This window comes from Xiphophorus couchianus, chromosome 17 (genome assembly GCF_001444195.1).
Source record: "Xiphophorus couchianus chromosome 17, X_couchianus-1.0, whole genome shotgun sequence".
NCBI classification, from domain to species: domain Eukaryota; kingdom Metazoa; phylum Chordata; class Actinopteri; order Cyprinodontiformes; family Poeciliidae; genus Xiphophorus; species Xiphophorus couchianus.
This window is the reverse complement of record NC_040244.1, coordinates 12,561,144-12,588,598: the sequence shown is the minus strand read 5'-3', so window position 1 is coordinate 12,588,598 and position 27,455 is coordinate 12,561,144. Positions and strand designations below refer to the sequence as shown.

Genomic DNA, 27,455 nt, shown 5'->3' with positions numbered 1-27,455 from the left:
TTTTAAGTTGATGTTTCCACAGGTTAAACTGCAGAGGATTTACAAGTGGCAGCAGCAAGAGACAAACTGTCCTTTGGGGTGAGGTAGTAGGTTGTATAGTTTTAGGGTCATTCCCAAGCTGTCAGATGACTATACAACTTACTGTCTTTCCTGAAGTGACTGTGATGGCTTCGTTATCGTGACACACCGAGACGTCCTGCAGATTTACAGGAATCTCCGATTTTTTAAATGTGATAATCTGTGTGCATCCTATTGATTTTTTTGGATTTTTTGAACTCATTAACAAGCAGAGGCGGTCCTAGCCTGTTTGGCGCCATAATTGCAATTACGATATGACATATATTGAAAACAAACATTCATTCTAATGTTAACTTACAGTAAATAATTTTATGTCAATGTAAGCCTTTATAATAAGAAATTAAACGTTATTTTTAAGTACAGGAATATATCAAACAGCTGTTTAGTTATGTTATCACTTCCCACAGTGTAAGGTTTAAATTTTTTAATCAGAGTCTTCCATTTGCTTACCAAATCTCTTTTTAAATGCATCAATATTTTTGTGATTTTCTTCCCTTTCAGTAATTTTGTTTCACGTCTTTTGACTCCGAGACTCATGGTGTTCGCACAGGGTGAGGTAGTAGGTTGTGTGGTTTCAGGGTTGTGATTTTGCCCCATCAGGAGCTAACTATACAACCTACTGCCTTCCCTGGAGGGCAGCAATACATCACAGGAGCGCAAACCTCTTTATCATCTTTCTAATGACCCTTAAAACACTTGGCACACGACTGGTATTCGGTTTCAAACTCGTCTCTGAATCGGTAAGTGATGCTGCTTCATCAGGCGTTTTCGCTGAAACATGACTCCTTGTACAGATTGTACAAAAACTGTATGCTGGGTTTATTCATTGATTCGCTATGTTTTTCTTTCTTAATTAAATAAAGATATAACTGCAAAAAACGATTGAAGTCGGGTCTTCTTTCTACATCAAAGCTAATTATTGAAATATTTTCTTGAAATCCTGGCATGTAATCCCTTTTAAGTAGCTCATTATATAACAAAATACTCACAGTATATAAGAGGCTTCTGAAGATTATCTCCTCATCTGTCTTTTTTTTTTTTCTTTTTTTTTTTGTATTACCCATCTGTTCAAGCAATTAATTTCCAGGTTTCAAATCAAAGATAAGGATGAAAAGTCAAACTTTCAAGATGGGATTTTACTAAAAGATCATATCTGGATTTACAGCTTTAAAAAAAAAATCCTCAGACTCGTTCGGCACGCGCTCGTCAGAACCTGAGCAGGGTGTCGAGGTAAAAACAAAGCACAGGCAGAAACACCCACCTCTTTGTTTAAAACCCACCGAGCAGCCTAGCAGGAATTTGGAAGTCAACAGGAAAGGATGACAGCCTAAAGGTTTGCAGTTTAAATCCCAGGATGGGATGAGGACACGTTTGAATCGTTGCCATGCATTCTTTCACAGTAGATGGCGCCAGACGCTGTCTGTGTTGGGAGGGCATTTCCACTGAATCCTGCCCATCTGCACTAATGATTTTACTTAATGAATCTAACACTAATGGCATAAGAGTTGGAACTATCAGGAGAATAGTGACAATCACAAATTATAGAAATATCGTTCAAATGGCGAAAATTGCTTTGCAAGTATGGAAAGCAAAAAGTGCCACAATCCAAGATATGTAAATATCATCACCTTCCTAAAATAATCGCTTATGCCATTGTTTGCCAAAAGTGATTTGTTTTCTTTTTCTTTCAGCCAAAATCACTGTTTTCAAAAAAATGGCATCATTGAATTGTAATTTTGAAATTACTAGCTCAAATGTGCTACATACATTTTATGTAATCAATAATATATATATAAAAAATATGGCTATTTAATTGAAAGATAATTGTTTCAAAGTGGACTTTCTGTGGAGATATGACTGTTCTGACTAGCCAGAGGAACAAATTTCATCATCTCATGCTGCGCTGCAGAACAAAAGATGTGAATAAATATTTGAATAAAATATGCTTCAAATGTAGTCAAAACAATATTTTTTAATTATGTATTCATCCAATTACTTTAAAATGACTTGATCATTTAATGTTTCTAGAACCAGTTTTAATTGAATTAACTAAGTTGACACTACTGGACTTTCATAAATGTACAACTTAAATGGTAATACACAGATTTAATAATTTACATTATTTAAATTCTAACATAAACAATAATTTGTTCAACTGTAAAGTTTAGTCCCTCCCTCCATAAATAATTACAATATTTGAGTACTTATGCAGACTTTGTCTAATGATTCATTTTCCTCTTGTTTTTTTTTTTATTTGCTCTTTTTTTTTTAAAGATTATAAATTACTTGGCAATTATTTGGGGTTTTGCCCACCATAAATTAATTACGTATTTAAATTCTGTTAGTTTATAGTTTATTTTATTTCAATTTAATTAAACTGGCATTTTTGGTCCTCCATAATTAAAGCAACATGGTAGCCATAACCTAATCAGAAATGAGTATGTAGGGTTTAGTGAATTATTATTCAAATGAACTAATTTAAAATGCAATGGATTTACTTGTAATTTTAGTTCATTAAATTAAAGTAATTATGTGTTTGTTAAATGTAGCCACTTTTGTCTTTCTGTGTTTTTACTGCGTTAATTTCCAGTTTTATTAAAACTACTTATGCATTATATTGAATTGCGGCACTTTGGGCACTCCATAGGTTTTACTGCATTCATTTCCAGTTTTATTAAAACTATTTATGCGTTTCATTGAATTGTGGCAGTTTTGGTTCTCCATAGCCCTGTCTCTGCTACGCTTAATTACGCGCGTAGATCATATTCTATTAAATTTATAACTGCAGACAGGTCCAATCAGCGATGTCTGCTTTTTTTTTTTCATGCGCTCGATCTGATTGGTTAGATCTATAGGTGTGTCAAGCGGTTGTTTCCTGGGGAGGAGAATCGCAGCTTTTGACAGCGGAGGGAGGAGGAAGAGGTGACGCGTCAAGGTCCTGACGGATCCGGTCACAGGACCAAAACACCTCCCTCCCTCTCTCATCTGGTCTCCGACAGACTTTCAACATAATCTGGAAATGCTTCGAGTGGCAGCGGCTGAGGTAATTTATTAATTTAATCATTAAACTGGTTGTGGTTTTAAGCCTGTTTCTTGTAGATTTTCACCTTTGTTGCTAACTTACACCAAAACGTTTTGTCTTAAGAGTTTCTGATGTATTTGTAAACACTGCAACTTACTCTTTATTACTCTTAAAATAAGCAAAATATATAAAAGACTGAATTTAGGATACATCAAGAGCACACAGATTCTGTTCTTGACAGTCTTTGATCTTAAATATCAAGTAAGCTGCAGTTCAGCAGTTGTTGATTATCAGTCAGTATCCTTTGTGTCATCTGGTAACGTGCTTTGTTGAGTGCAGCAGGATTCAGACACCACAGCTTCTGTTTCCACTTCTGTGGCTCTAAAGATAGAGCTCACTGGGATTGGTGTTCCTCAGGGGAGGTGAAACACAATGGCTTTCTGAGGTGATGGGGAAACGTTAGGGGAAAGAGCCGGAGTCGTCCAGAGAAAGGGAAGTATAGTCACTCAGCATGGTCGAAACTCAGCCGGTGAATTGTTTAGTAATTTTACGGCGCAGAGAGACGTTGAAGATGTTGCAGCTTTACTCACCGTTTTTCAGAAACAATGTAGACTTCATCAAGTAGCACGCAGCAAAGCAGAACTGATCAAATAAGTTGATGTTCAAAGCCCTGCAGAAGTATGAAACAGATCCTTATCAAAGAATAGTCGACTTGTTTTGCCCATTTGTACTTTTGTTTTGTAGTTTTTGTCTCTTCCTATTTACATGTAGTGAAGTGTTTTCATGAAGAGATAAGAAATTGAGCAAATCTCATAATTTTGCACCTTAATCCTCTTTTTTTTTATGGTTCAGTTGCCCTTTGATGGAGCCATTATGAAAAATGACAAATTACTAACACTGATCAAACTAAAACAAAATGGTGAGTAAATTGACGCATTGTCGGCAACAAAGGTTACCCCGCATATGTTTTCTTAGACATAGATATTAAACAATCAAAGCTATAAAAGTATGAAATATTGTATTTTTAGTACAAAACATCCTGTTATATTTTGTAAACAGAAATATTGTGTACACAGCTACAAATATCCCAGTGACCCTTGGCTCCTCTCACTGTCCTCTGCAGGGCACTTTAGTATTGGTTAGTACAGGACAGGGTAGCAATACTGTTTGCCATCTTTCAACTAGGGCAAATATTGGTTATTTAAGATCCAAAAATGGTGTTTTCCTCAAATTCGAACCTCCTTTTAAAATGATAAGCTTTGATTATTGACTGTCGCAAGACTAGTTGTGTAAAGGGCGGCCAAACATGCAATAAAGCAAACTTTGTGAACTTGCTTCCAGACATAGCTATTGGGAAATGTCTGCTGACAGTCTGACGCCTCAGTCAGCCAGCGGGCAGATTCTTCACATCAAAGCCTCTTTGCTGACCAACAGCTGTCTCACGTTTTCACCATATGCTCTGTGCTCCATATATTCTACGACGCTCTACATTCACAGACACACTTTCATTCTGACGTTACCCAACTGTAGCGATCTGTCAGGACTTGCCTTCTGAAATGCAGCAAAACAGACTAGATAAACAAGAACAAGCCGGCGTTGATCAATCACGTTGTCAACGTCTCGACACAAGAGTCCAAAGAGGCAGCGCGTTCCAGCGTTAATTCGTGAAATGTTTGTTCAGATATGTGAACTGAAGTTGTTCTGTAGATTTGTTAGCATTTCAGTGCAAATTATATTGCACTGTAAATAAAATAGAGTAAGATGCTACAGGAAGTTAGCATGTTATATAAACAAGAGAAAGGCCAGATCGTTTGAGATCCTGAACAGGATTAGGCAGGTAAAGAACATAAATGAATGGGTACATAATGAGCTGTTGACGCTTACGTCACCAAACCACAGCATTTTATTATCTGAAAGCATTGTTATTTAACCCCATGTGGCCAGAAAAATCAGTTACTGTCTTTGTTTCAGTTGCGAGGTTAATCCCCCTAAAGTTGTCCAATGGGTGGTTTAAAATGCAGCCATTTTTGATTAAGGATCTTGTTTAACCTTGCCTTCCCTGCCGTTCTGTTACAGTCTGGAGAGTGATGGGTAATCCCTATAAGTTTGGATCCCCGATCTCCAACATGGCAGCCGAACTCTACAGCCCCCCATCGCCTCTTGGGGAATCCCTCCTGGACAGTCCGCTGTGTGGAGACCTGATAGGGAATCTTCCTGACTTTTCCCAATCAATAGAAGATGACTCACTGGGATTTGATTTCCCAGAATACCAAACCACTGGTTCTGGGCCCAGCAGCTCCATCCCATTTGGTAAAAAATGGCACTGAAACAATGCCCAAAGCTTAAAACTTCAGAAGCTGGAAGTTAATGTTAATTAACTAATAAATTAAGTTAATTACCAGAGGTGCCTAGTGGTGACATAATTCTTTTAGAAAAAAGCTAAGCTCTGTTTTTTGGTGTACCCACAACTCTTCAAATTGGAATTGAGGCTCCAGGACACATTAGTTTGACTTGAAACTTGAAACTCAGATGGAGCACACCAAGACTTTGATATGTTTATGCTAACCTTAAAGTCAACATTGTACAAAGCCAGAGAGATTATTAGGTCAATGGAAAGAAGAGTAAAGTTTAGTTTACTATTGGAAAGACAGCAGGTGGTAATGAAGCACTAAAGTTGTTATTTATAATTCAAAATCCAAACACCAAATTGTGAGCTTAAGTTAAAATAAATAATAATATAGTAAGCTAATGCTATGGATGCTTCTTTAATTTCCATGAGAAAGGTGTATATTAATTCCTTGAAAGGTACAATTTCAATTATATTCTCGTTAAAAACTCTTTTTAAGGCCTATATTCTCTACTTAATCCATTTCTTTTGTCTTCTGTCTTCTGCAGATACTCTGACTCCGGCCTCCAGTCCTTTGCCTGGGGAGTGCGGCGCATCGCTTTGTCCAGACGAGGGTAGCGGCCCCCTTAACCTTGAGTGCAGGGTGTGCACAGACAAAGCTTCAGGCTTTCACTATGGAGTGCACGCGTGTGAGGGCTGCAAGGTAAGAAGAACGGGAACTTTACAGCCACATAGTGCCACCAGTTTCAGTGAACTGCATTGGGTCGGGAGGGGGAAACGTGCAAACAAGACCGGCCGACTGCATGCATCATCCAAACGCATGCCAGTCCCGTCCTGCAGAGGTGTCTGACCTCCAGGCCGAGTGGAAAGTTTCCGAGGCGTGCAGGCAGCCGGGTCATGTGAGTTGGGTGATGTGGCGCCCTTGGTTCAATTGTCACCTCTCTCACACACATGGAGAGCAGTCTTCAGCGTTGACAGTTTAGCTCAGCCAAGATGCCTAAGTGTGATCATTTAATAAGCTTCGACACAGGGACCGTTGTGTGTGTGGCAGACCTGGAGCTGCAGTCATTGGATCCCTGTGCGAGTATGTTGAAACCGACGCGGATAAACACCGCAGTGTTTGTCTGGTCGTGTGACTTTGTCGTGGAATGAAACCCAGAGGGGGAAAAAAAACGTCTGTTTGTTGTTTTTGATCTAAATCTTCGTGTGCTGTTCTTTCATGTCCTTTTAAACTTTTATCTTGAGGATTTCAACAAAACAAAAGGAACACAGTTGGTAAAATAAATTTTTCTGTGGGTTGTAATTTAATGTTAAAGTTATACTGAAACCAACTTGAAACAAGAGAGACAGACAGAAAAATACAATGGTTAAGATATTTTTGAAATAATTTATTCTTCTATTAAAGTGGCAAAATTACTCATTTTGATTTGATCTCATTTATACAGTGGGAAAAACACATTAAACTATAACACTTTTTTCATTTTGTTTTATACTATTTTACAAAATCACCAAAGCAAAACTTTACATCTCTACAAAATAAGAGCATCTATATGACCTTTTTAGATTTGGCTTTACTTTTTGCTTTTTGTAATGGTGTTTCCGTTTCCCTCGGGTTTAAATATGACATGACACAAGCGTCCATTTCTGCTAACCGCTCTTCACAATGGGAAAGAACCAAAGGGTTCTGTTTGGGCCTGTCGCAATGACAAGTATTGCTGGACGATAAATTCTCTCAGTAATTATCGCGATAAACCATAATATTGTTGTTTTGACACGATGATCAAGTAATATGTTGATAACAGCAAAAACAATGAAGACTGTTAAACTTTAATTTTAGAAGAACACACAACACCGGAACTGGACGATATTTTAAATACCCAAACTAAAACACAACAACTAAAAAGGAAATAAGTACCACACACAACCAAAACCATAAATAAAATAGATTATAAAGTCTCTAAACAAATTTGCCCTACATCAGAATGGACACTATCAAGCTCATTTTAATTTATAATGCGATTAATTGATTAATTTCTTAGTTTATAGAGGTTCTGTGATGCTGTGGGCTCTCCCAGAAGCCCTGCAAATCTTTTTACAACTCATGGCATCACAAACTCTTAAATACCAGAAGATTTTAAATAAAATCTTATAAAACGACGTAGTACTAGTGGATCCTAGTGATTTAGTAGTTGCTTAATTTGGAGGTTCCTTCAAAAGGGAGTCTTATGACTCGCCTCTTAGGATCTCCTCCTGCGGCACTCATCTTGTCGCCAGAGCAGCTGCTTGTTTCGGCACGTAATCCACTGTGTCATAGTGCCTCTGCTCCGAATTTGGCGCCTGGTGACGTGGAGCCTGAACCTGCTGGAGGTGAACTCTAGTGGCACTTTGCTCCCACATTTCTCTGGCCGGTGTTGTGCAATCATGGAAAAATCCCGGCACGCTAGCTCTGAATGCTCTTTCTATTGTTTTACTTGTCAGAGTTCAACCCCACCCAGGGAAAGCGGGGTTCTCTGCTCTAATATTCTGGATCTATGTGGTTTGTACTTACACTAATTTGAGGTATTGAGACGTCTTGTCCAAGGTAAGGCTCGTTGGATTTGGAAATTGAAGCGTTAATGTACTTTTTTAATTACATCTTTTTACTTTCTTGAAGAGAAATTTGCTCTCGAGGAACACTGAGTGTTTTTTTTTTGTTTTTTTTACTCTACATGTAAAATTTCTGTATTTGCCTCTGGTCTCCTCTGTTCCCCCAGTCACAGACATGTATATTTGCACAACCACACATTTATCCTCCCCTTCCCCAACTCTGTTGTCATGTACTCCTTCTCTAATGACTATCATATGGTGAACTTTATGCCCCCCTCTTCTCTCCCGTTTAACGACATTCACGAAGATTTGGCCCACAAAACCAGCTGGTTCTGGTTAAAAATGACACAAAAACGTTGATATGTGACACATAATAACCTTTAATAAGCGACGTGCCAAAAGTGCTCCTCAGCATAAGCGCAGCCAAAATGCTGCGCAGGATGATGGCTGGTGTGTTTTTATGGCCGTGTGGCTCCAGATATATTGCCAGAAAATTCATTTTCCCTACTTGACAGTGAGGGCTGCAGAGTGTCCTGACTGATGTTTCATTGATGTGTGTGGGTGAGAGTAAATCAGAGGATCATATGCTTTGGCATATGTGTGACATCTGTTTGCTTGTGTTGGCTCGGGGCCCTGAGTGAGTGTTGGAGGGTTGTATCCTGTCTCGCCCAATCAGGGAGCTTTCTCGGAAAGATTGGTGTTTACGGCTTTTTACTGTTTTGATTTCCATCCCTGCGATAATGGCAATAAAGACACAAAAGAGGGTAAAAATGACAGAATAAGTAGATGCTGCAGGTATATTGTTGGAATTTGCTAGAGAGTGATTACCGTACTCAACTATTAAGGGAATTATCTAATTGAAAAATATATATTATTATTCTCTTAAATCTTAAAAGGGATAAAAATGTTAATAAATGTATGAATGATACATGGTCTGCAAAACGTTTCTGTGGAAATTAAGACGTTCATGCATCCTTGAACTTTTTGGTTCAGTGAAACATGGTGGTGGCAGCATCTTGCTGTGGGGATTATTTTTTGGATTTATTTATATTTTCCTCTAACTTAATAATTATGTGCTGCTGTGTTTCCCGGCATGATGCAGGCATTTAAGTCATTCAGTTTTAGAAATTCAAGTAAATCCAACTTGTTTTATGTCGCATAATAAATGACAAAACCAGAGTATTAACTTTTTTCATCCGACCTTTACGACTCTACTGCTTTATTTGGAAACAAACGGAACAGACAAATCTTACTTAACACTCTTAAGCTGAAGACGTTCCTTTGTTGATGCTTTAAACAGCCGAACCTGAAAAAGAAAATTCACCATGCAAAGGTGGTGAAGCTCAAAATTAGAATAAGAATGACCTAATTAGTTTTTTTTCTATGCAGAAGCTGGAAGAGCTACATTAAGTGTGTGTATTAATGTGCATAGGCTATTTTTTTAAAAAAAAAATAAATAAAAATATGGCTAATCAGCATTTTTTGTGTGTCTCAATCAGGGTTTCTTTCGGAGGACCATCAGACTGAAGCTGGAATACGATAAGTGTGAACGCAGCTGTAAGATCCTGAAGAAGAATCGAAACAAATGCCAGTACTGCAGGTTCCAAAAGTGTGTGTCTGTGGGGATGTCCCACAACGGTAAAGTCTGTTTTAAATCCAGTTACTTGTAGATAGCCTGACTAATGACTACATAATGCTAATAAATGATGTGGGTTTTTCTATGTTTACGTTTCAGCAAATGTAAAAACAACAATAGATTAACGTTAAAGACAAAAACACTTTGTTAATTAGTTTACTGTTATGGAAATAACTGATGTGTTTACTTTTTTTTTTTTAAAGAAGAGTTGCATCATGATTTTAATAACCTGAAGAACTTTGCAAAATTCTGATTACAGGTTAACAAAAAATGTTTAAAAAATGGTAAAACTAATAAAGCAAACTAAAAAGGATCATTAAATATGGGCATCGGTGCTTAAAAAAAAAACCTGATGTACCCAAAGTGTGATTGGAAACAAACGCTTGGCGATATGCTTGACACTAACAAAGTGTTGGTTTGGGAGCTGCTGTGTTTTTTTTCTGTTTTGTTCTCTATTTTCCTTTGTCTAAGCTGCATGTACTGGGTCGCTCCATGCTGTGTTGCGTCAACATGGATCAGGAAGGAAAGGTGTTGTAGACACATAGGTGCAGTTTTAATTCAATTTTGCAAACAGTTTGATGTTATTTTGTATAATAGCTGCAAGAACGTCTGTGTAGCCGTCTGAGAGCTGAAAGAACTTCCAGGTTTCGTCAGAGCCCTGCATTTCCCATCACTGCAGACTATGAACAAAAAAAAGGAAAACATGCTCAGATGTAATAGCTGTAAGATTTATGAAAGCAGTCATGTAGGATGACAGTGTAGATCTTTTTCCGTCAGAACCTGCCTGTGCTCTTCACAGCGGTGGGACATGTCCCTCTGTGACTTAGCTCGGGTTTTTACATCCTTTACACCGCCGGTTATTTATAGAACCACGTCCTGTTGCAGCTGGTTCAGTACGGGTCTACATCTGGTCCGTCACTTGCTGTGACTGCAGGGAGGTCAGCGGGTTTGTTACACGGACCCCTTAAAACAGGTTGAAACACGAGAGGCGCCGTATGGTGCACCGAAGAAAAGAAACGCGGAGCAGAATTGTTTAAACTTACTCGTATTTGCTCAAATCTGATCCGGTTTCTGTGCATGTTATGAAACTAATAGGACTTCTTCTGTCCTCTAGCCATCCGGTTTGGTCGCATGCCCCAAGCAGAGAAGCTGAAGCTCAAGGAGGAAAGCAAGGTTGTTGAAACAGAAGAAGAAGACCCGGTCAAGGCCGACCACAAGATCCTGGTCAGACAGATCCACGAAGCCTACATCAAGAACTTCAACATGAACAAAGCAAAAGCGCGGCTCATACTAACCGGAAAAACCAGCCAGCCGGTAAACGAAGAAGAAAACTGAACGCTTTTTATTGCAAATGAAAGATACAATTTGGGATTTCTGATAAAGGTTTTAAGTATTCTTGTGCCACGTGTAGTAAATAAGTCTTTGATGTCTTTATTTAGTATCGTTAAAAATGATTTTGAGCTTTAAAGCTAACAGCTAATCTGAGAGGGACCAATACAAGAGTGGATGATCTTGAAATAATCTTCACTGTCAAAAAACATCCCACCAGTTTCTAGTAACACCATTTTAAGAACCTCTAAGCCTACATCAGGTTGGGGTTGGATGGTTATTTGCAGAGAAACCCATGACTGTTCGCACAGGAAATGGATGAAACACGTGGCTTTCCCAGTCAGCGTTAGTATAAAAGTAAGAACGTTTAAAAATCTCTGAAATACTGGATGGACTATTTCTGCTTTTTAAAGTTCTTTACGTCTACATCTGAGTAACTGACTGAGGAAACCATATAAGTTTCCTCTTTTCAGCTTGTGTCTCACTCATAAAGCTCATCGGTGACGCGCTGCCTCCCACATGCATTCCTTGTGCAAACACTGCAAAAACACAAAATCTTACTAAGCATTTTTGGTCGAGTTTCTTGTGCAAATATTTCAGTACACTTGAAATAAAACTAGATTAACTTACATGTAACTTTTCAGAACGCCATAGGAGCTTGTTTTAGGTCACTAGTTCCTTAATATTGATGAACAATAACTAGTTATAAGTTATATGGGAAGAATGTGTTGTTCCACTGGCATATTATTTCACTTATAATGTTCTTTTAATCAATATTAAGGAATTATTTATTTAAAACAAGCTCCTAGATGTTCCTGTAAAGTCACTTGTAAGTTAGTTTTGTCTTATTTCAAGTGTACTAAGAATGTTGCACTACAAACTAGACCAAAAATACTTGGTAGGATTTCGTGTTTTTGCAGTTCATAATAATTGAATTAAAATGGCCGATAACTTGGACCAAGAAATCTAGTCCATCCATCCATCCATTTTCTGTTCACCCTTGTCCCTAATGGGGTCGGGAGGGTTGCTGGTGCCTATCTCCAGCTACGTTCCGGGCGAGAGGCGGGGTACACCCTGGACAGGTCGCCAGTCTGTCGCAGCAAGAAATCTAGTTTTATACTAAAATTAAGAGAGTTAGCTACTGCAAGCAAAAATATGAACTTCCTAGAACCCTGAATTATCCCCTTTAGCCCTGTACTATGCACCACTTACAAACATTGTCTTCATCGACAGCCTTTCATCATCCATGACATGGAGACGTTTCAGCTTGCCGAGAAGACGTTAGCAGCCCACATGGTAAGGACTGAGTCTGCGGAGCCTGACCTTCATCTTCAAACTGGGCAGATAATCCCGGCGCTGGTTTGTGAGGAGCTCCAGCAACGGGAGGCTGAGGCCAGGCTCTTCTACTGCTGCCAGAGTACCTCAGTGGAGACGGTCACAGAGCTAACAGAGTTCGCTAAAGCGGTGCCCGGCTTTCAGAGCTTGGATTTGAATGATCAGGTTGATAAAAGAATCATCTACTTGTGATTTATTCTGCAGCTAGCCCACGTCTAGGCAGATTTTATACCTTTTCTTTTTACATCTGAAGGTGACTCTCTTGAAATATGCGGTTTATGAAGCCCTTTTCACCCTTCTGGCCTCATGTATGAACAAAGATGGCCTCCTTGTGGCACGTGGCGGAGGCTTCATCACCCGGGAATTCCTCAAAGGTCTCCGGCGGCCTTTCAGCGACATGATGGAGCCCAAATTCCAGTTTGCCACTCGTTTCAACTCTCTGGATCTGGATGACAGTGACCTGGCCCTCTTTGTGGCAGCTATCATCTGCTGTGGAGGTAACCTTGCTCCATTTTCTTGGAGCATATCCAATTTTTCCCCAAGCAAAGTAAGATTGCTACTCTATGGGTAGGCATTCTTAAAGGTACACGGTCCAAATTAACAATAATTTGGGTTATTAAGCCTGAAATGAGAACAAATCTGCAATTCTTTTTTTCAAAATCATATTTTCACCACGTTATTCATTCGTAAGCTAAATATTTAGCTCCAAACTAAATATTTAGCTCTGAGCTAGCTAAATATTTGCAAGCTAAATATTCAGCTTGAAACTAAATACTTAGTTAGCAAGCTAAATATTTCACTCAGTGCTATATGTGGAGTGAAATATTTAACTTCTAGCTAAATATATACATTACCAACATAGCTAGCAGCTCCGAACTAAACTTTTAGCTCTGAGCTAGCTAAATATTTAGCTCCAAACTAAATGCTTAGCTATTAGCTCCTAAGTATTTAGATACAAACAAAATATTAGCTCCCAATTAAAACTAAATATGATTTATCATATTACCTAAATATCTAGCTTGCTGACTAAATATTTATGTTAAAGATAAATATTTTATTTTCTGTTAAAATACTTAATTTGAAACTGTGACGTTTAAGTGAATGAAAAACATGGTAAAAAAATATATATATATGACTTTGAAAAATTAACGTCCATGTTTTTCCTGTAATGACAGGCTAATAACCCAAATTATTGGTGTTATTTTTTTTTTTTTTTACTGTAACTTTGCAAACGGCACTCGGTATTACTTAACCATTCTTCCTTCTCAGACCGTCCAGGACTGGTGGATGTACCGCTGGTGGAGCAGCTGCAGGAAAGCATCATCCAGGCCCTACGGCTCCACCTGCTGGCCAATCATCCAGGTGACGCTTTCCTCTTCCCCAGACTGCTGCAGAAGCTGGCTGACCTCCGGGAACTGGTAACAGAGCACGCACAGCTGGTTCAGGACATCAAGACAACAGAGGACACTTCACTGCACCCGCTCCTGCAAGAAATCTACAGAGACATGTATTGACAGAATGAGTGGGAGTTCATATTATTGTTAATAAATTGAAAGTGCAGTTAAATTATCCACACATTCTTCAAGCAATACATGCACTGACTAAAGCCTAACAGTATGAAACACAGATGTCCTTAGGTGGGGTTAGAATAGTCCTATTTATTGTGTGTATTTATTCAAACCTGCCTAATCTGGCCTTTTCTATGTTAAAGAAATACCTGAATCTGTTCTGTAAATATGTGCTGCTTCAGCAGATGTTCTACACATGACAATGTCTAATGTTATGCATTTATATGAATCTTTCAAAGTGCTGCTTGAAAACTCAGACCTCAGTTTAGGTTGCCTATAAGCTTTTCTGGCTGTTTTAATCTGCGGAGTAAAGCGTGTCTTTGTGCCAGTCCTGTGAATTCACTGGCCAGTATTAAGTATTTGCACTAAAAACACACTCATCTGTTAAACTGGTCCATGCAGTATTTTGTAAATATATCAGGAATCCAATGACGACAGAGGAGGACAGTAAGGCGTCTGCCAAATAACGAAGATCAATGCCTTATTTTCTCATCTGTGACTTTGAATTAATCTTTTATGCAGTAATTAAGTTTTATATTCTATTTTTTAAACCATGTACAGTACATGTAATTGTTTCTGTAAAGTAATGATTCTTTAGATGTATTATATAAATTAATATATAGAATGTTGGGTTGTTTTTTTTGTTTGTGTATTTTTGCAGTGCTGTGATTTACATTTAGATACATGCCAATGAAGATGTAAATTATTTATATTTTTAACCACAATCCCAATTATCGCAATGATACAGATTTTTTTATTTCCATTCTGGTTTGTCTGCAAATGAAATAATATTCAAAAAGCAGGATTTTTCAGGCTTTCTTTTCCTTTGCAACTACACCAATCACACTATCAAGGGGATCTCTTATGTAAATAATACCCAAACAAATAATTTCATCCAGACATATCAAATACTCTCTGTTTGTAATATATATAACATATATATATATATATATATATATATATATATATATATATATATATATATAAACATTCTACACATCTCCATATTGTCAGATATGAACCATCTAGACTCATCTGTATAACCTGCATTTTCAGCCTTTTACTTGGTTTAAATCACATCTCACATATGATAGTTTTTCCATTCGTGTTAGGGATTATTCCTGCTCTGTAGTTCCTCACCATTTTGGGGCTCCCAGGGGTCCATTTTGAATCCACTGCTGTTTATCTTGCACATGTTGCCCTTTGGACTAATTTTTAGGGAACACAATGTTTCTTTTTACTGCAATGCGGTTAGTTTTCTACTCTGTGTGCGTTTTCTTATTTTGTTTGGCTTAACTGTGAAGTACTTCCATCAGTTTTTGCTGCTAATGAAATAAATTATACCACGACATAACACAAATCTTTTTTAGAAACTTAGAATACTGCTAATATGAATAAAAGGTTTGACGTGTAATATAAATGTATAAAAATGAGATTTAGTAAATAAAGTTTCATGTAGTTCAAGTTTTCTTTGATAGCTAGGTATATAAAAGACTCAACCAATATATTATCAAAATTCAAGTCAATCACAAAAACCACTAATAATCACGTTTTTGTTTATAAGAATACGGACTTTACCCCATGGTGTTTTATTACCCCCAGTCCAGTTGGTGGCGCTACTTGCTCACACAACAGGATGGGTTTCCACTGAAACCAACTTTCTACTTTTAAACAATGGAGCAAACTGCGACTGAAACCCCTCGAAACGTATTCAGTTGCCAGTTATGCGGTTTGAGCACCTCATATACGTACTACGGCCAGAAACCACCCAACACCAGAGCCATTGTGTAAGTTGAAATTACGTTAAACACTCATTTGCGAAGCGGTATGGTGCTAGCTCGTGCTAAAGCTAGCAACGCTTCAGCTTCATCTTCCGTGTGGTGTTTGTGTGCAGAAAGTAACTCCTTCAGTTTCTGTGTTGCATTCAGGGCACCGGATGATCTTAATTGTATATTTTATCACAGTAGTGCTTTCAAGAATATATAAGTTAAGTGTAATTGTAGCCTGAGTGCTGTTTCTAACTTTTATCAGGTTGCTTGAGGAATGTTTTGTGGCTAAGGATCCATTCAGTCCGGATAAGGAGAAGTTTCTGGTGTTGGGATCTGCATGCAGCTTATGCAACATGTGTGTCTGTGTTGGACCGGTAAGACACATGAACATCTGTCTGACAGAATATAAATAAAATAATCTATTGATTAGAAAAAGATGTACTTGTGTCCCAGGTTACATTTACTTTCCTTTAATTACATTCCTTATTTACTTACTTATTATTATGTAATCCTAAATAGAGAGGTATGGGTGCTTTCGTTTAAGCATCAGGAAACTGCACATGCTTTTGCTTGTTATTAACACCTGGTAGTTTAATAAAAAGTTATTTTGTAAATGTACATCATGTAAGCACCATCCGTCGACCTATGAAAGGGACGTCCTGTGCTTTTTCTTTTGTGCAGGACTGCAGCCTGTTCTACACCAAGAGGTTCTGCATGCAGTGCGTGAATAAGCACCTGGACCAGTTCCCCCATCAGATTCGGTCCGAGCTGGCAAAGAAGAAGCAGAGTTCAAAGTCCGGCGTCTCATGACACACGAGGTCCTCCAACACGCTCACCAGACTGCAACAGAACTTGTACTTTTTGTGGAACAAAACGTTCAGCACTAGACATACCGGTGGGGACTGTGTGAAAACCGTATCAAGTCACAGAAAATGTAACTGGTCCTGCTTTTAATTTGAAATTCAAAAGCATCCTTTATGTTAAAGGACACTAGCTGTCACTGCCTACTGCTTAAAAAAAAAAATATATATAAATGTTTCACATAATCATACCCATTCAACATTTTTATCTATGTCAAACCAAAAACATGAATTTAGATAATTCATGATTTTAATAATTTTCAAGCAGAACAAAACAAACAAACAAGGGTTTCGATTGAAAAATGTGGAATTTGTTTGTTTTCAGCCCACTTTACTCCTAACTGGTAAGTCCACCATATTTCACCATAAGAACCATTCTTATGGTGAAATATGGTGGTGGCAGCATCGTGATGTTGGAGAAGCTGGGGGTCTTTAAATAATAAATAAAATCCAGATCAAGCAGTCAATTTCATAAGTCATCTTTTCATTAAACCTACTGCACTTGTGTGTAACTTTTAAATAAATGTTAAACAACACAAAGTTCCTCAGTTGGACTGAAAAGAAGCTTTAGGGATTCATCCCTTGGTGTCCATCCTGTTCCTTTTTGTCCCCGGAGAGGAATATTTTCCGTCGGTTTTGCGTTTTGGGGCCGTAACCGATCGTCCTCCTGCCTCCTCGCTTATATCCCCCCCCCTTTCCCTGCCCCTCATCCAGCCGAAGCCGATCAAAGGTCCGTTTCCAGCCCGGGTCTGGCTCTAGCGTGGGGCCGTGCGCACGTTTACAGCAGCACAAGCACATTATGGATTAAGTGTGATCCTAACCCGATAACATCTATATAACAGATGGCCCCGGCTGCCTTTATCACGAGATGTTTTCAGACTCTGCGAGGGTTAATTGAAACAGCATGGCCTTGAAGGCAGGCCTCTCTCTCTCCTCTCTTTCTCTCTCTCTCTCTTTTTTTTTACCCCCCTTTACTGGCAAAGAGCTGCAGAGGAATCCAGATGATAATCACCGGGGAGTGGATGTTGGGACATTGTAAAACTTACGCGAGACAAAATTTTTTTTGCTGATTTTATTCACTTGTTACAAAAGTGATGCAAACAAATCCCCGACGAGGAGGAGTCTGCTATAAATTTAACTCCACCTCGCCTCCCCTCTGCCCCCCACACACACCTCCTTCCCTTCTCCCATCTTCTCCTTTTGGTGTTTAAGTTTTAAACCCACATCAGCAATTACACCCAGTGAAGCACACAAACCACACCAGTGCCAAAGTCTCACAGCGATAGGCACTGAGCCAACAGTGACATCAGGGCTCCACAGCTGATGTCATTGGTGGCAGAGGTGAAGAGCTTTTTTTTTTTTTCCCCCCTGTTCCTTCTCGTGGAAGAGCTTCACCAGAGTTGACTGTAAAAGCCCCAGCCTTAAGAGAGTTACCACTGTTTGAATCAAGGCTGGTGTTTATGTGACACCAGATCAGATGGAGCAGTGATTGATTCATGTGATAGTGCGTCCTGCCCCGGAGCGACACTTCATTACACTACTACTACTACTACTGCAGGAGGTATCACACGTTTACCGCCTGTCTCATCCTGCAGGAGTATGAAGACATGCGCGTGTGTCGATTAGAAGGTGTTGATGGAAACGCAAAGCCTCGCAAAAGTGCTCAAACGTAGTGATCTGTGTCATCTTTTGACCACAAACTCCAATCTGTTTGGATTTGATGGGATTCACGGACATCGAGCCCTAACAGGTAAGGATGTCAAAGTCCAGACAAAACCAGAATTGAGGTTCTCTGCCCCTCCTCTCAAAAATACGCAGCTAAATGTGGGGTGCTTGCACGCCACACTGTTCAGATTTCCACCTTTTTTCTTTTTTTTTTTAAAACAAATGCTCCCTCCGCTCCAAACTTCTGCACTACTTCTCTGCTCTGCAGTTGTTCCCACTGCCACGTGTGGGCGGGGCTCCAGCCTGACGAATCGCTTCTCTGTTTAAATAGTCAAGTTTCCTCCTTCGCTCACATCTCTCTTTAACGCCATGTTGGCTGTTATGGCTTGACTTGTTTTCATCAGACTTTTTACTACGAACCTGACAGGAGTGGTTGCGTGAAGAAGAAAAAAAAAAAGAAGAAAAAGCACCCCCCCCTTTCTGGAGACCATTCCGGGGTTGTTTTTTTTTTTATTAAGGCGTAATTTGGATGATAGGCGCGGAGGATGTATGCGTCGTTCGTGTGACATTGTATTTGGAGGGAATACTACTTTGGAATAGCAGTTTTTAAAGGGACCGACACCTTGTTTTTTTTTTTCCTTTCCTTTTGCTGCGGGTTTTTTTTTTTTTTTTTTTCCGTTTTACTTCTCTCTCGTCATATGTGCAACAACATGTCAGACGTTCGCCTCTCTAACGCGAGCCCCACGGTGGAGCGGGTGGACGCGCGGCCGCCGGACAACGCCAGGTCGGTCCGCAGGGTGCTGTTCGGCACACCTGACCCGGAGGAGACGCGGAAGCAAGCGGAGGCTCTGCAGCGGCAGTCCGTGGAGGCTTTTAGGGACACGTACAACTTCGACCCGGTGGAGGACAGGCCGCTCTCTCCGGGGCTCTACGATTGGCAGGAGGACGAAGACGCGCCGGAGTTTTACCGCAGGCCGCCGCGGGGGAGCCAGCCGCCCCGGGGCGAGGCAGGCGAAGGCAGCCCGGAGACGAGGAGGGAGAGGCGGTCGGCTCACACTAACGGTTCGCGGAAACGATCTTCAGAGTCTGCAGGTGAGAAAACTTGCTTCTTTTGCTACAACTGTCATGCATTTAAAATTAACTTTAAAAAACAGATAAATCAGGAAGAAAACAGAACAATTTAATCGGCGGTTTGCAGTATGTTTGCTTTTCTACTTTTATTGCTAATACGATTACATTTTTACGTAAGTTCGTGTTTATTTATTTATTTATTTTCTTCCGAGGGACTTTTTTTTTTCTCGATCTGAAGAAAAGTGGAGGCGTTTCCTTGGTGCAAACTTTTTCAGTATTATTATTACAATTTATTTATTTGTTTATTTTTTGCACGTAATGCATTCGTCAACAATTTGGTTTTGCAGGTCATTGCTCTGACGATTGCACGAGTAACGGCAAGAAGTCGCGTTCCGACAAAGACGACGATGAAGAGCAGGCGCTCGGTGCAGGAAGCCAGGCAGAGCAGCAGCAGCAGCAGGAGGAGGAGGAGGTCCCATGCTGAACGGTGCCAGGTTAGAAACCATTTTCTCTTCACTGCGTTTTGAATGGCCGCTGCACTCTTCTCTATTCCGCGTGCTAAAGTAGTAAATATGCATGCAACAACCGCTGCAAACATCTGCACCCGCTCTCATGCCTTGACCCCCCCCCACCTTCACTTCCCCGTGCTTTCTCGCTGTGTGTTGTGCGTGAATGCACGAGTAGTATCACGCATAAGTGAATCACCGGTCCCCCGTTTCCTCTGCGTCCCACAGAGCGCTGAGACCTGCCGCTGGAGGCTTCCTCACCATCTGACAGCAGACGTGGAGAAAAACAAAGCAGCTTTATCGGAAAGAAGGGAGGAGGATCAGAAGGCTGCACAAGCACTGAATATGTACACTATTGACTTTTGGCACTCATATTTTTTCTATTATAAAATTGCCTCAAAAGCAGCAGACAATGTAGCAGTGTGCAAATTGAATTTTGCTCATACTTTTTATATATGTATATCTAAAAGTATATAAATATATACATATATATATATATCTACTACCTATGTTTCAGATGTAGCAAATAATTGGTTTTCATACCTTTTTTTGTGTAAATGTGTGTATGTGTGAGTTTGACTCAGGGAGTTGCAGTGCAATTCCCATCAGAGAAATTTGAAAGTTATTTAGTATAAAACAAAAAATGCTAATTTGTGTCATTATTCAGGTATTTCATGTAAGTTTTTTTTTTTTATTATTAATATTATTCGAGAGAAAGAGAGAGAGAAAAAAATGCAGATTTCAAACATCAGGGTCACATGGAAGCAAAAATGTTCACTTTTTCTACAGTGTAGATGTTGAAGGCCCCACCTGGTCCGCACTGTGTAAGACGAGGATCCATGAAACTGGGAACAGCCATGATAGATAAAGTTTACAGTCTTCTTATCTTCCCTGTTTTTATTTTATTTCATTTTATTTTCCAAATGGGATCAGGTTTGGGAGGGAGGAGAGTTAAAATTCTTAAAACTGCTGAGTAATATCCACCTTTTTTTTTTTTTAAAGAAATGTTTTCAAATAATCTTAAAACGTTTTATTTTGTAAAATTCGGTGACTTTCTATTTCAATGACGTTCTTGCTCCCCCCTCCGTAGGTAGGTGTGGTCCAGGGTAACATAGACAGAAAAATATGTTAAAACCACTGGGCTTTCTTCTTTATGCAAATATGTGAATCAAAGAATGGTGTTGGTGGCGTGACATTCATGTGGAACATGTAATTAATTGCACTATTCATTCTCATTTAAGTGAGGGCAGACATACAAAGTGACACCCCCTCGCTTTGTGTAAAACTTTGAAGTGTTTTTTTTTTGTTGTTTTTTTTTGAAAAACACTGTAAGGCTATACTAACTTATTTATGTCTCTTTTTGTGGGTTAATGTTTAGCTTTCCAAAGCAACATTTTGTGCATTCTTGTAAATATATATTTTCATCATTTTTTTTTTTAAAGATGAATAAATAAAATTGCTAAACTGAGCCAAATAATTGCTATTGTATATTTTACTTTATTGGAAGCACCATTCAGTGTGAACAAAACGTAAGATTTAATCGCTGCGTTAGCTAAGAGATGTGACTTTTGTCTTGACCAGACAGATGTTACTATTTGACAAGTCTTCCATAAGGTTCAAATTAAGTTCAGAGATTAATAGATAAAAATCTCTTTGGACCAAAAAAAAGAAAAAAAAAAGAGCGTGCATTTTGTGCCGTGGAAGCGGCAGCAGAGTGCAGGCCGTGACTGCTGAATCCCTTCAGTCTGAAGTTAAAAAACAACACGGGTATGTCCTGAGGAAACAGGGGAGGGGAGGAGAGGGGAAAAAAAAGTTTCTAGTTATTGGCATTCCCGGGCTCCAATCACGGCAGAGGGAAGAAAAGCAGACCACTAAGCCTCCAGCCAGTCAGAGAGCTGTGGGAGGGAGTCGAGGACAGTACAGACTGTTCTTTTCATAAGGCACACACCACCCAATTAGTTTCATTGGCTGTCTCTTTCCTGTTGATACTAGTGTGTGTAGGAGTCAAGTACAGAGAGTGTGAGAGAAAGAGCTCCTCTCATGATATCTCACACTGGCTCTGAGTGTCTGCAGGATTTACGAGTGAGCTCATATATTTTTAGTGCCATTTTCAACTTTTTTTTTTTTTTTTGCAACAAACCTCCAGATTGTCTTTGACGCTGTCCTCAAGCGTAACAACCGCTTTTGCAGAATCAGACAGTTCTGCTCATCTTATCTCTCGGTCGGGAGTTTATTTGCCACCTCGGCATTTGCTTTAAGCTTTGTCAAAACATGAGTTTTCTTTTTTCTTTTTTTTTGTTTTGTTTTTTGTGACAAAACACCATGTTGGGTGTAATAATGTCGCTGAGCTCTGCACGTTATGGAGATCTTCGCCGAACGAGAAATTGTCAGAGCGGGCCGCACTTATTTCCACTTCCAAAACTTCTGAGTATTAGTAACTATTTTTAACACAAACGTCTCCTTGATTCCGCACACATTTAACAAAAAAAAACCCAAAACTGTTATTGTTAGTCGCGTGCATTCGCCTTCTGTTTCTCAGTAACCGAAAATATAGCTCTTGGTAAGCCAAACATCCCACCTAATTATTTTAAGTACACCTTTATTTTTAGGAGCTCTTGCAAATGTTGGACTTTGTGTAGGTGGGTGTATCCTGGCCACAGGCTCCAAGGTATGCAGAGATATTCTCTACCTGGTGAATAAATAGGTTTTATACAGACATATATCCTTAATCTAACCCAAAAGTTTTAGTTTATGTAACTAATCAATTAGCAGGTGAAAATGTGGACAAATGCACCGTAAAGGGAAAGTTTTAGGGTGCGTCAAAAAGATCAGCATCTGCTGTAGCCATGGTAGCTGTTTCCAAAACACAAGACGTATGTCCAGGGCACTTTAAATGTGCTTTGTCCATTGATAGTGATGTGTTGGGCTCCCAATTCAACTTTTGCTCAGGCCCCAATACAACTTAGTGCCCTAAGTTGTATTGCACATTTAAAGTGACATGCTATGCTTATAAGTCATCAAAAATTTTTATATCAGACAAAGGTAACATGAGTTTCTATAAAATTCAAAACCAACCTCGCCCTATTACCGCCTAAACCTAATGAGTGGTAACGTCACCCAAGACGACAAAAACAGCCGTCAGGCTTTTGACAAAACCACCACCGAGTTCTAATGTAAATATACATTATAATAACATAATATTATATGTTATTATAATATAACATATAATATTATGTTATTATATTATATAATATAATAACATAATAACAAAGGTCAGTAAAATATGGTTTTACTGACCTTTTTTTCTTCTGAAAGTCTGTGCTGGTTTTAGCTCGGATGTAACAAGACAAGTTCCACTTTTGTCCCGTTAGGTTGCAGAAAATGTTCACGGAAGTGTTGAGGATCATCAAGACGGTTTTTGGCAATTATGAAACGGGCCTTTGTGTTGCTTTGGTCAGCATCGGTTCTGGCCATGGAGCTCCCATGGCAGCCATTTTTACTCAATTTTTTAGATGCCGTTCTTGGTTCTTTTGTGACCTTTTGGATAACTCTTGGAGTAATTTTTAATTTTTTTTACATTCTTTTAGTAGTTTAGAAATAGCTTCACAGCTCCTTCCAGACTAATAGATGCCAGCGAGTTTATTTCTGATTTATTTTTGAATTTCTTTAGATTGATGGGCCCTGATGTGTTACTCTTTTGGCCTGCTTCATGTTGTCAATCAGGTTCTGTTGAAGTGATTTTTTTTTGAGTCTACAGGCAGTAATCAGGCCTGGGCTTCATGGAATTAAACTCTTAAAAAAATAATAATTAAAAATTGCATCTTGTCTCATGTGATAAAAAAGAGAAGAAATTTGTAATTGGGCAGCATTTAGTTTCTGTTTCTTCCAAAGATGTAGCTAAAATATAAGAATTAGGAGTTCAACCACAATCAGCTTTGAAACTTTTAAGACGATTGATAGAGTTCACACCTTTAGGGTTAATCAAAGTAGATAAATGGACGCACTGCTGGAAACACATCACATTTAATGGCAGTAAGGTTGTTGGTATTTGGTATTTTCAAGCCAGATTTCCTCACCACACAATGACACCGTGTGTCCAAAGGTAGGACACGCTTTGCTCAGGGCTTTAAGTCAGATGCTTGGAACACACTGGATCGCTGCGAACGATCCTCAATTTGTCTCCAAAACAGAAAAACATCCTCGGACTTGCAGCATTCAATAGCACTAATCAGATTTTTAAAAAATACTAGAGAATATTTTGTATTGTTTGTTTTTTTTATCTACAGTTGCCACCTTCATAATCATATGCCATAGGGAGCTTTATAAAGGGAGAGAACAGAAACAAACAGAAGAGAAAAGGAGGCCGAGAACGGTAGAGTTAGGAACAGGAAGAGCGGGAAAACATGCTCTTCGGTTGTGCTTTGCTGCAGCCAAAGCCAAATCACATCCAGTTCAGGATGTAAACACACAAATTTGCCAAAATAGTTTTTTTTTTTTTTTTTTTCTTCCTTTACACATTTTGATTTTTTTGTGTGTGTGTGATTTCTGCAGCCTGCTTGTGCAGACCTCAGATGCTGGCTGTCCTGCTGGCTTTAATGTTGGAGTGTTTAGTTTGACTTGCAGCAGGGGTCACCAGGACTATGCAGCCCTGCCGGCTCCTCCGTTCACAGACACAAACGTTCTGAGGCGAGTCGTAGAAATACACAAAGCGTTCAACAGTTTTCCTTTCTGGCAGGAGAAGTTTCGCTTTGTTTTTGCCATCGCAAACTCTTTTTTTTTTTTTTTTTTTTTTTTTGAGGAACATATTGATGGAGAGCTTTTAAATACTTTTAATCCATTCAACTCATTACAAATCTTTCCTTTACAAAGTACGTTAGATGTTGAGCACTTCAAGTTGTCGCTTCTTTTGTCACACTTAAATGTTTCAGCGCATTAAACATTTTTGTCATGCAGAGATAACAAGAGTAAAACGTAACTAGAACTTGCCTGACAACATGAAATAGGCTAAACAAAAAGCAACGCATTTAGAGACATTCAGCAACAAATGAGAAGCAGAGTTGCTGGCTTCTGTTAGTGTGGAAATGGTTGCAAGACTTTCAAACTCCAGAAAACTGCATTAGGAACCATTATCTACTAATGATGAAACATTGTACAGTGGCGAACCTTCACAAGAAAGGGTGATCTACCAAAATTACTCCGAGAGCGATTTGTCGACTCATCCAAGAAGTCACGAAAGACCCCACAACAACATCTAAAGCACATCAAGTCAGTGTTCAACAGCAACAAAGATATTGGGGAAGTTCCAAGGTTAGAATCCCCGCTGTTTCAAGAAAAACACAAGTGTCCGACTCACATTTGCAAAAAAAAAAAACAATTGAAAATGCTTCTTTTGTTAAATGCTCAAATGTTGACAGGACTGATAGAAGCCAAACAGAGAGGCTCTCATAGGACATAGTCCAACAGGATTAGAGCTTTAATTTGGACAACCTTTTAGTAAACGCCTTAAATGAATCCATGGAGTCTTTGTGTTGTTTTTTCTTTTTTTCACAGTGCTCCACAAACCCACAAGGTTTGATCAGACTGAGCCCTGTAGTAGATTTTATGTGTTTTTCCCAGACAAATAAACAAAAAACACATACCTCTGTCTCAGCTTTTCTACTGAGGAGAATCAGGTGACTGAACTGGGAACAAAATGGACCCACTGTGTTCATGCTATGGAAACAAACTTGTCTCCAATGCTAACTGAATGCCGAGTTTCTCTTGCATCCAGACGCACACATACGAACACACAATCGGAGCCTATCATGGGGATTTGATTTCTTGCATTTGACCCCGAGGGCCTGCTGAACTTGGAAAAAAAAAAACAAACGAAGAGGAGCAATTGAGCTTAAATAATTCAACAGTCATCTGCTGATGTGCTCTTGTCTTACCTATAACCCAAGGCCTGAATATATATATCACAAGTCAGGCATCTGTCACTTTGAGCTTAGCATGTGCGGGCTTCTGCATGTGCATGGCAACCAGAGCAACATGACACCAAACACTGAGGATATAGCCTAAAAATGCTGCTGCCGTATTTTAATATTTACGCAACTCCACGAGCATTTTGGTGCCAGAGTAAATCTGTGCTTCGGCAGTTTGCCATGTATCTGTCAGAGTGTCACCTTAACTAGGTAATCAAAAAGTTTGCAGCAGCAAAACAAACAGCTGTGCAGTGAAAACTGCTGTTTATGATCTGTGCGCAGCTGACACCGTAGCTGGGACTTTTACCACTGAGTAATGTTTGACCCCAGGACAGACGTGTGGCTGCAGGAACCCAAGTCACAGCAAAGTGTAAGCAGCCTACTTTAATGCAGACTTTAATGCACTGTGATATAATTGCAGTGTGTGCACGCATCCTTACAAATTCTTAAATTAATTTTAAAAATGTAAGCTGGCCTTAAATACATTAATCACAAGTCTTAAATTTTGTCAAGGCATGTCTATTTTATCTTGTATGTGGGTTTTTTTTCTATCAGGCAAAAGTTGAAGTTGTGCAGACATCTTCATTTCACACTGTGACTTGAAGCGGTTGCGGCTAACGCTAACTTTCTGCTAATATACCCTTGCTGGCCTGCTAGTTGAGGTGAGTAGTAACTAGATACATTTACTTAGTTAAATGTAACTTTTTGGAATAAATGTACTTTTAGGAGTAGTTTGACCACACCATATTTTTTCTTTTACTTGAGTAATAATATTTTAAGTACCGGTATCTCTAGTGTTACTTGAGTGACTACTCAACCCACTATGGAAGCCCGTTTCCGCCACTCTGTTAAAAAAAAAAATTAAATTATCTCATTATAATGAGATAGTAACTCAAAATAATGAGATGCTATCTCATTATAATGAGATACTGTCTCATTATTTTGAGTTACTATCTCATTATTTTGAGTTACTGTCAATATTTTGAGATAGTACTAAGTCATTATTTTGAGTTACTATCTCATTATTTTGAGATACTATCTCATTATAATGAGATAATTTTTTTTTTTTAACAGAGTGGTGGAAACGGGCTTCCATAACCCACTGTGAGTAGGTAGAATAAAATGTTTTAAATATTTCAGGGTTTCCCCCAGTGTATTATAAGCCTGGCGGGTCACCAGGCTTTACTTGTGCCCCTACCAGGCTTAGCATAAATTGCTTATTTATTTAAGTTTTTTTTTTTTTTTAAATGTTTGCATTTTTTAAGACTTTATAGTTGGTGTTCAGATATTAATCTTCCAGTAACACATAATTATCAAGTGATATTTTCAAATTTTCTGTCAACTTTAAACTTTTAACTCAAAAACACGGCAAGCAAGCCGCTGTATGAATGACTGCCGAGCGCTCCAACCACCGGGATTAGCAAGTTTTCTGGGGAAAACTTTGTGTTTTGTTTAAAAATACTAGTGCTACTCTTACTTACCCGCCTCTTAGCTAGCTAGTTTTACTGCGCCTATCATGGGTAATTGTAAATTTATAGGCGGATGACGGTCGTCTTCACAAATAGCTCACTTTTGTTGCCGGCTCATTAGATGTTACCTCAACTCAAGTAAGGATCTGAAAAATTTTTAATTGTCAGTCTCAGAGTGCCATTTCTTCTTCAATAGTTTTTCCAGTCTTACAAAAGTAATTTTGTAAATTTTTGTCTCGATACAGGGCTTG

At 39.0% G+C, this 27,455-nt stretch overlaps 3 protein-coding genes across 4 annotated transcripts in view; all 3 read left to right on the top strand.

Annotated features, from left to right (window-relative positions):
* pparaa (peroxisome proliferator-activated receptor alpha a) overlaps positions 1 to 14,703 on the top strand; it is a 46,666-nt gene extending 31,963 nt beyond the window's left edge. The window contains exons 1-8 of one of the 2 annotated variants that reach the window (XM_028044165.1): positions 496 to 3,121; positions 5,177 to 5,410; positions 5,996 to 6,150; positions 9,533 to 9,671; positions 10,784 to 10,983; positions 12,232 to 12,498; positions 12,587 to 12,830; positions 13,603 to 14,703. In XM_028044165.1, the coding sequence (XP_027899966.1) occupies positions 5,188 to 5,410; positions 5,996 to 6,150; positions 9,533 to 9,671; positions 10,784 to 10,983; positions 12,232 to 12,498; positions 12,587 to 12,830; positions 13,603 to 13,847 (1,473 nt within the window). In that variant the 5' untranslated portion in view covers positions 496 to 3,121; positions 5,177 to 5,187 and the 3' untranslated portion in view covers positions 13,848 to 14,703. Of the gene's footprint in view, positions 1 to 495; positions 5,411 to 5,995; positions 6,151 to 9,532; positions 9,672 to 10,783; positions 10,984 to 12,231; positions 12,499 to 12,586; positions 12,831 to 13,602 lie in introns of those variants that run through there. The other variant, XM_028044166.1, reaches the window with a different exon arrangement.
* A 769-nt stretch (positions 14,704 to 15,472) lies between these two features.
* Positions 15,473 to 16,997, top strand: cdpf1 (cysteine rich DPF motif domain containing 1). Its single transcript, XM_028044168.1, has 3 exons — positions 15,473 to 15,688; positions 15,933 to 16,044; positions 16,352 to 16,997. The coding sequence occupies exons 1-3, from the start codon at positions 15,576 to 15,578 to the stop codon at positions 16,478 to 16,480; spliced, it is 354 nt and encodes a 117-aa protein (XP_027899969.1). The 5' UTR covers positions 15,473 to 15,575; the 3' UTR covers positions 16,481 to 16,997.
* Positions 16,998 to 18,683: 1,686 nt separating this feature from the next.
* LOC114161104 (cyclin-dependent kinase inhibitor 1B-like) lies at positions 18,684 to 21,088 on the top strand. Its single transcript, XM_028044167.1, has 3 exons — positions 18,684 to 19,287; positions 19,614 to 19,760; positions 20,001 to 21,088. The coding sequence occupies exons 1-2, from the start codon at positions 18,894 to 18,896 to the stop codon at positions 19,748 to 19,750; spliced, it is 531 nt and encodes a 176-aa protein (XP_027899968.1). The 5' UTR covers positions 18,684 to 18,893; the 3' UTR covers positions 19,751 to 19,760; positions 20,001 to 21,088.
* The last annotated feature ends 6,367 nt before the right edge of the window (positions 21,089 to 27,455 follow it).

Coding starts and splice junctions, on each gene's coding strand:
- cdpf1 (XM_028044168.1), top strand. CDS start 15,576: ATGGAGCAAACTGCGACTGAAACCCCTCGAAACGTATTCAGTTGCCAG. Junction 15,689..15,932: donor CCCAACACCAGAGCCATTGT/GTAAGTTGAAAT, acceptor AACTTTTATCAG/GTTGCTTGAGGAATGTTTTG. Junction 16,045..16,351: donor TGTGTGTCTGTGTTGGACCG/GTAAGACACATG, acceptor TCTTTTGTGCAG/GACTGCAGCCTGTTCTACAC.
- LOC114161104 (XM_028044167.1), top strand. CDS start 18,894: ATGTGCAACAACATGTCAGACGTTCGCCTCTCTAACGCGAGCCCCACG. Junction 19,288..19,613: donor ACGATCTTCAGAGTCTGCAG/GTGAGAAAACTT, acceptor TTGGTTTTGCAG/GTCATTGCTCTGACGATTGC.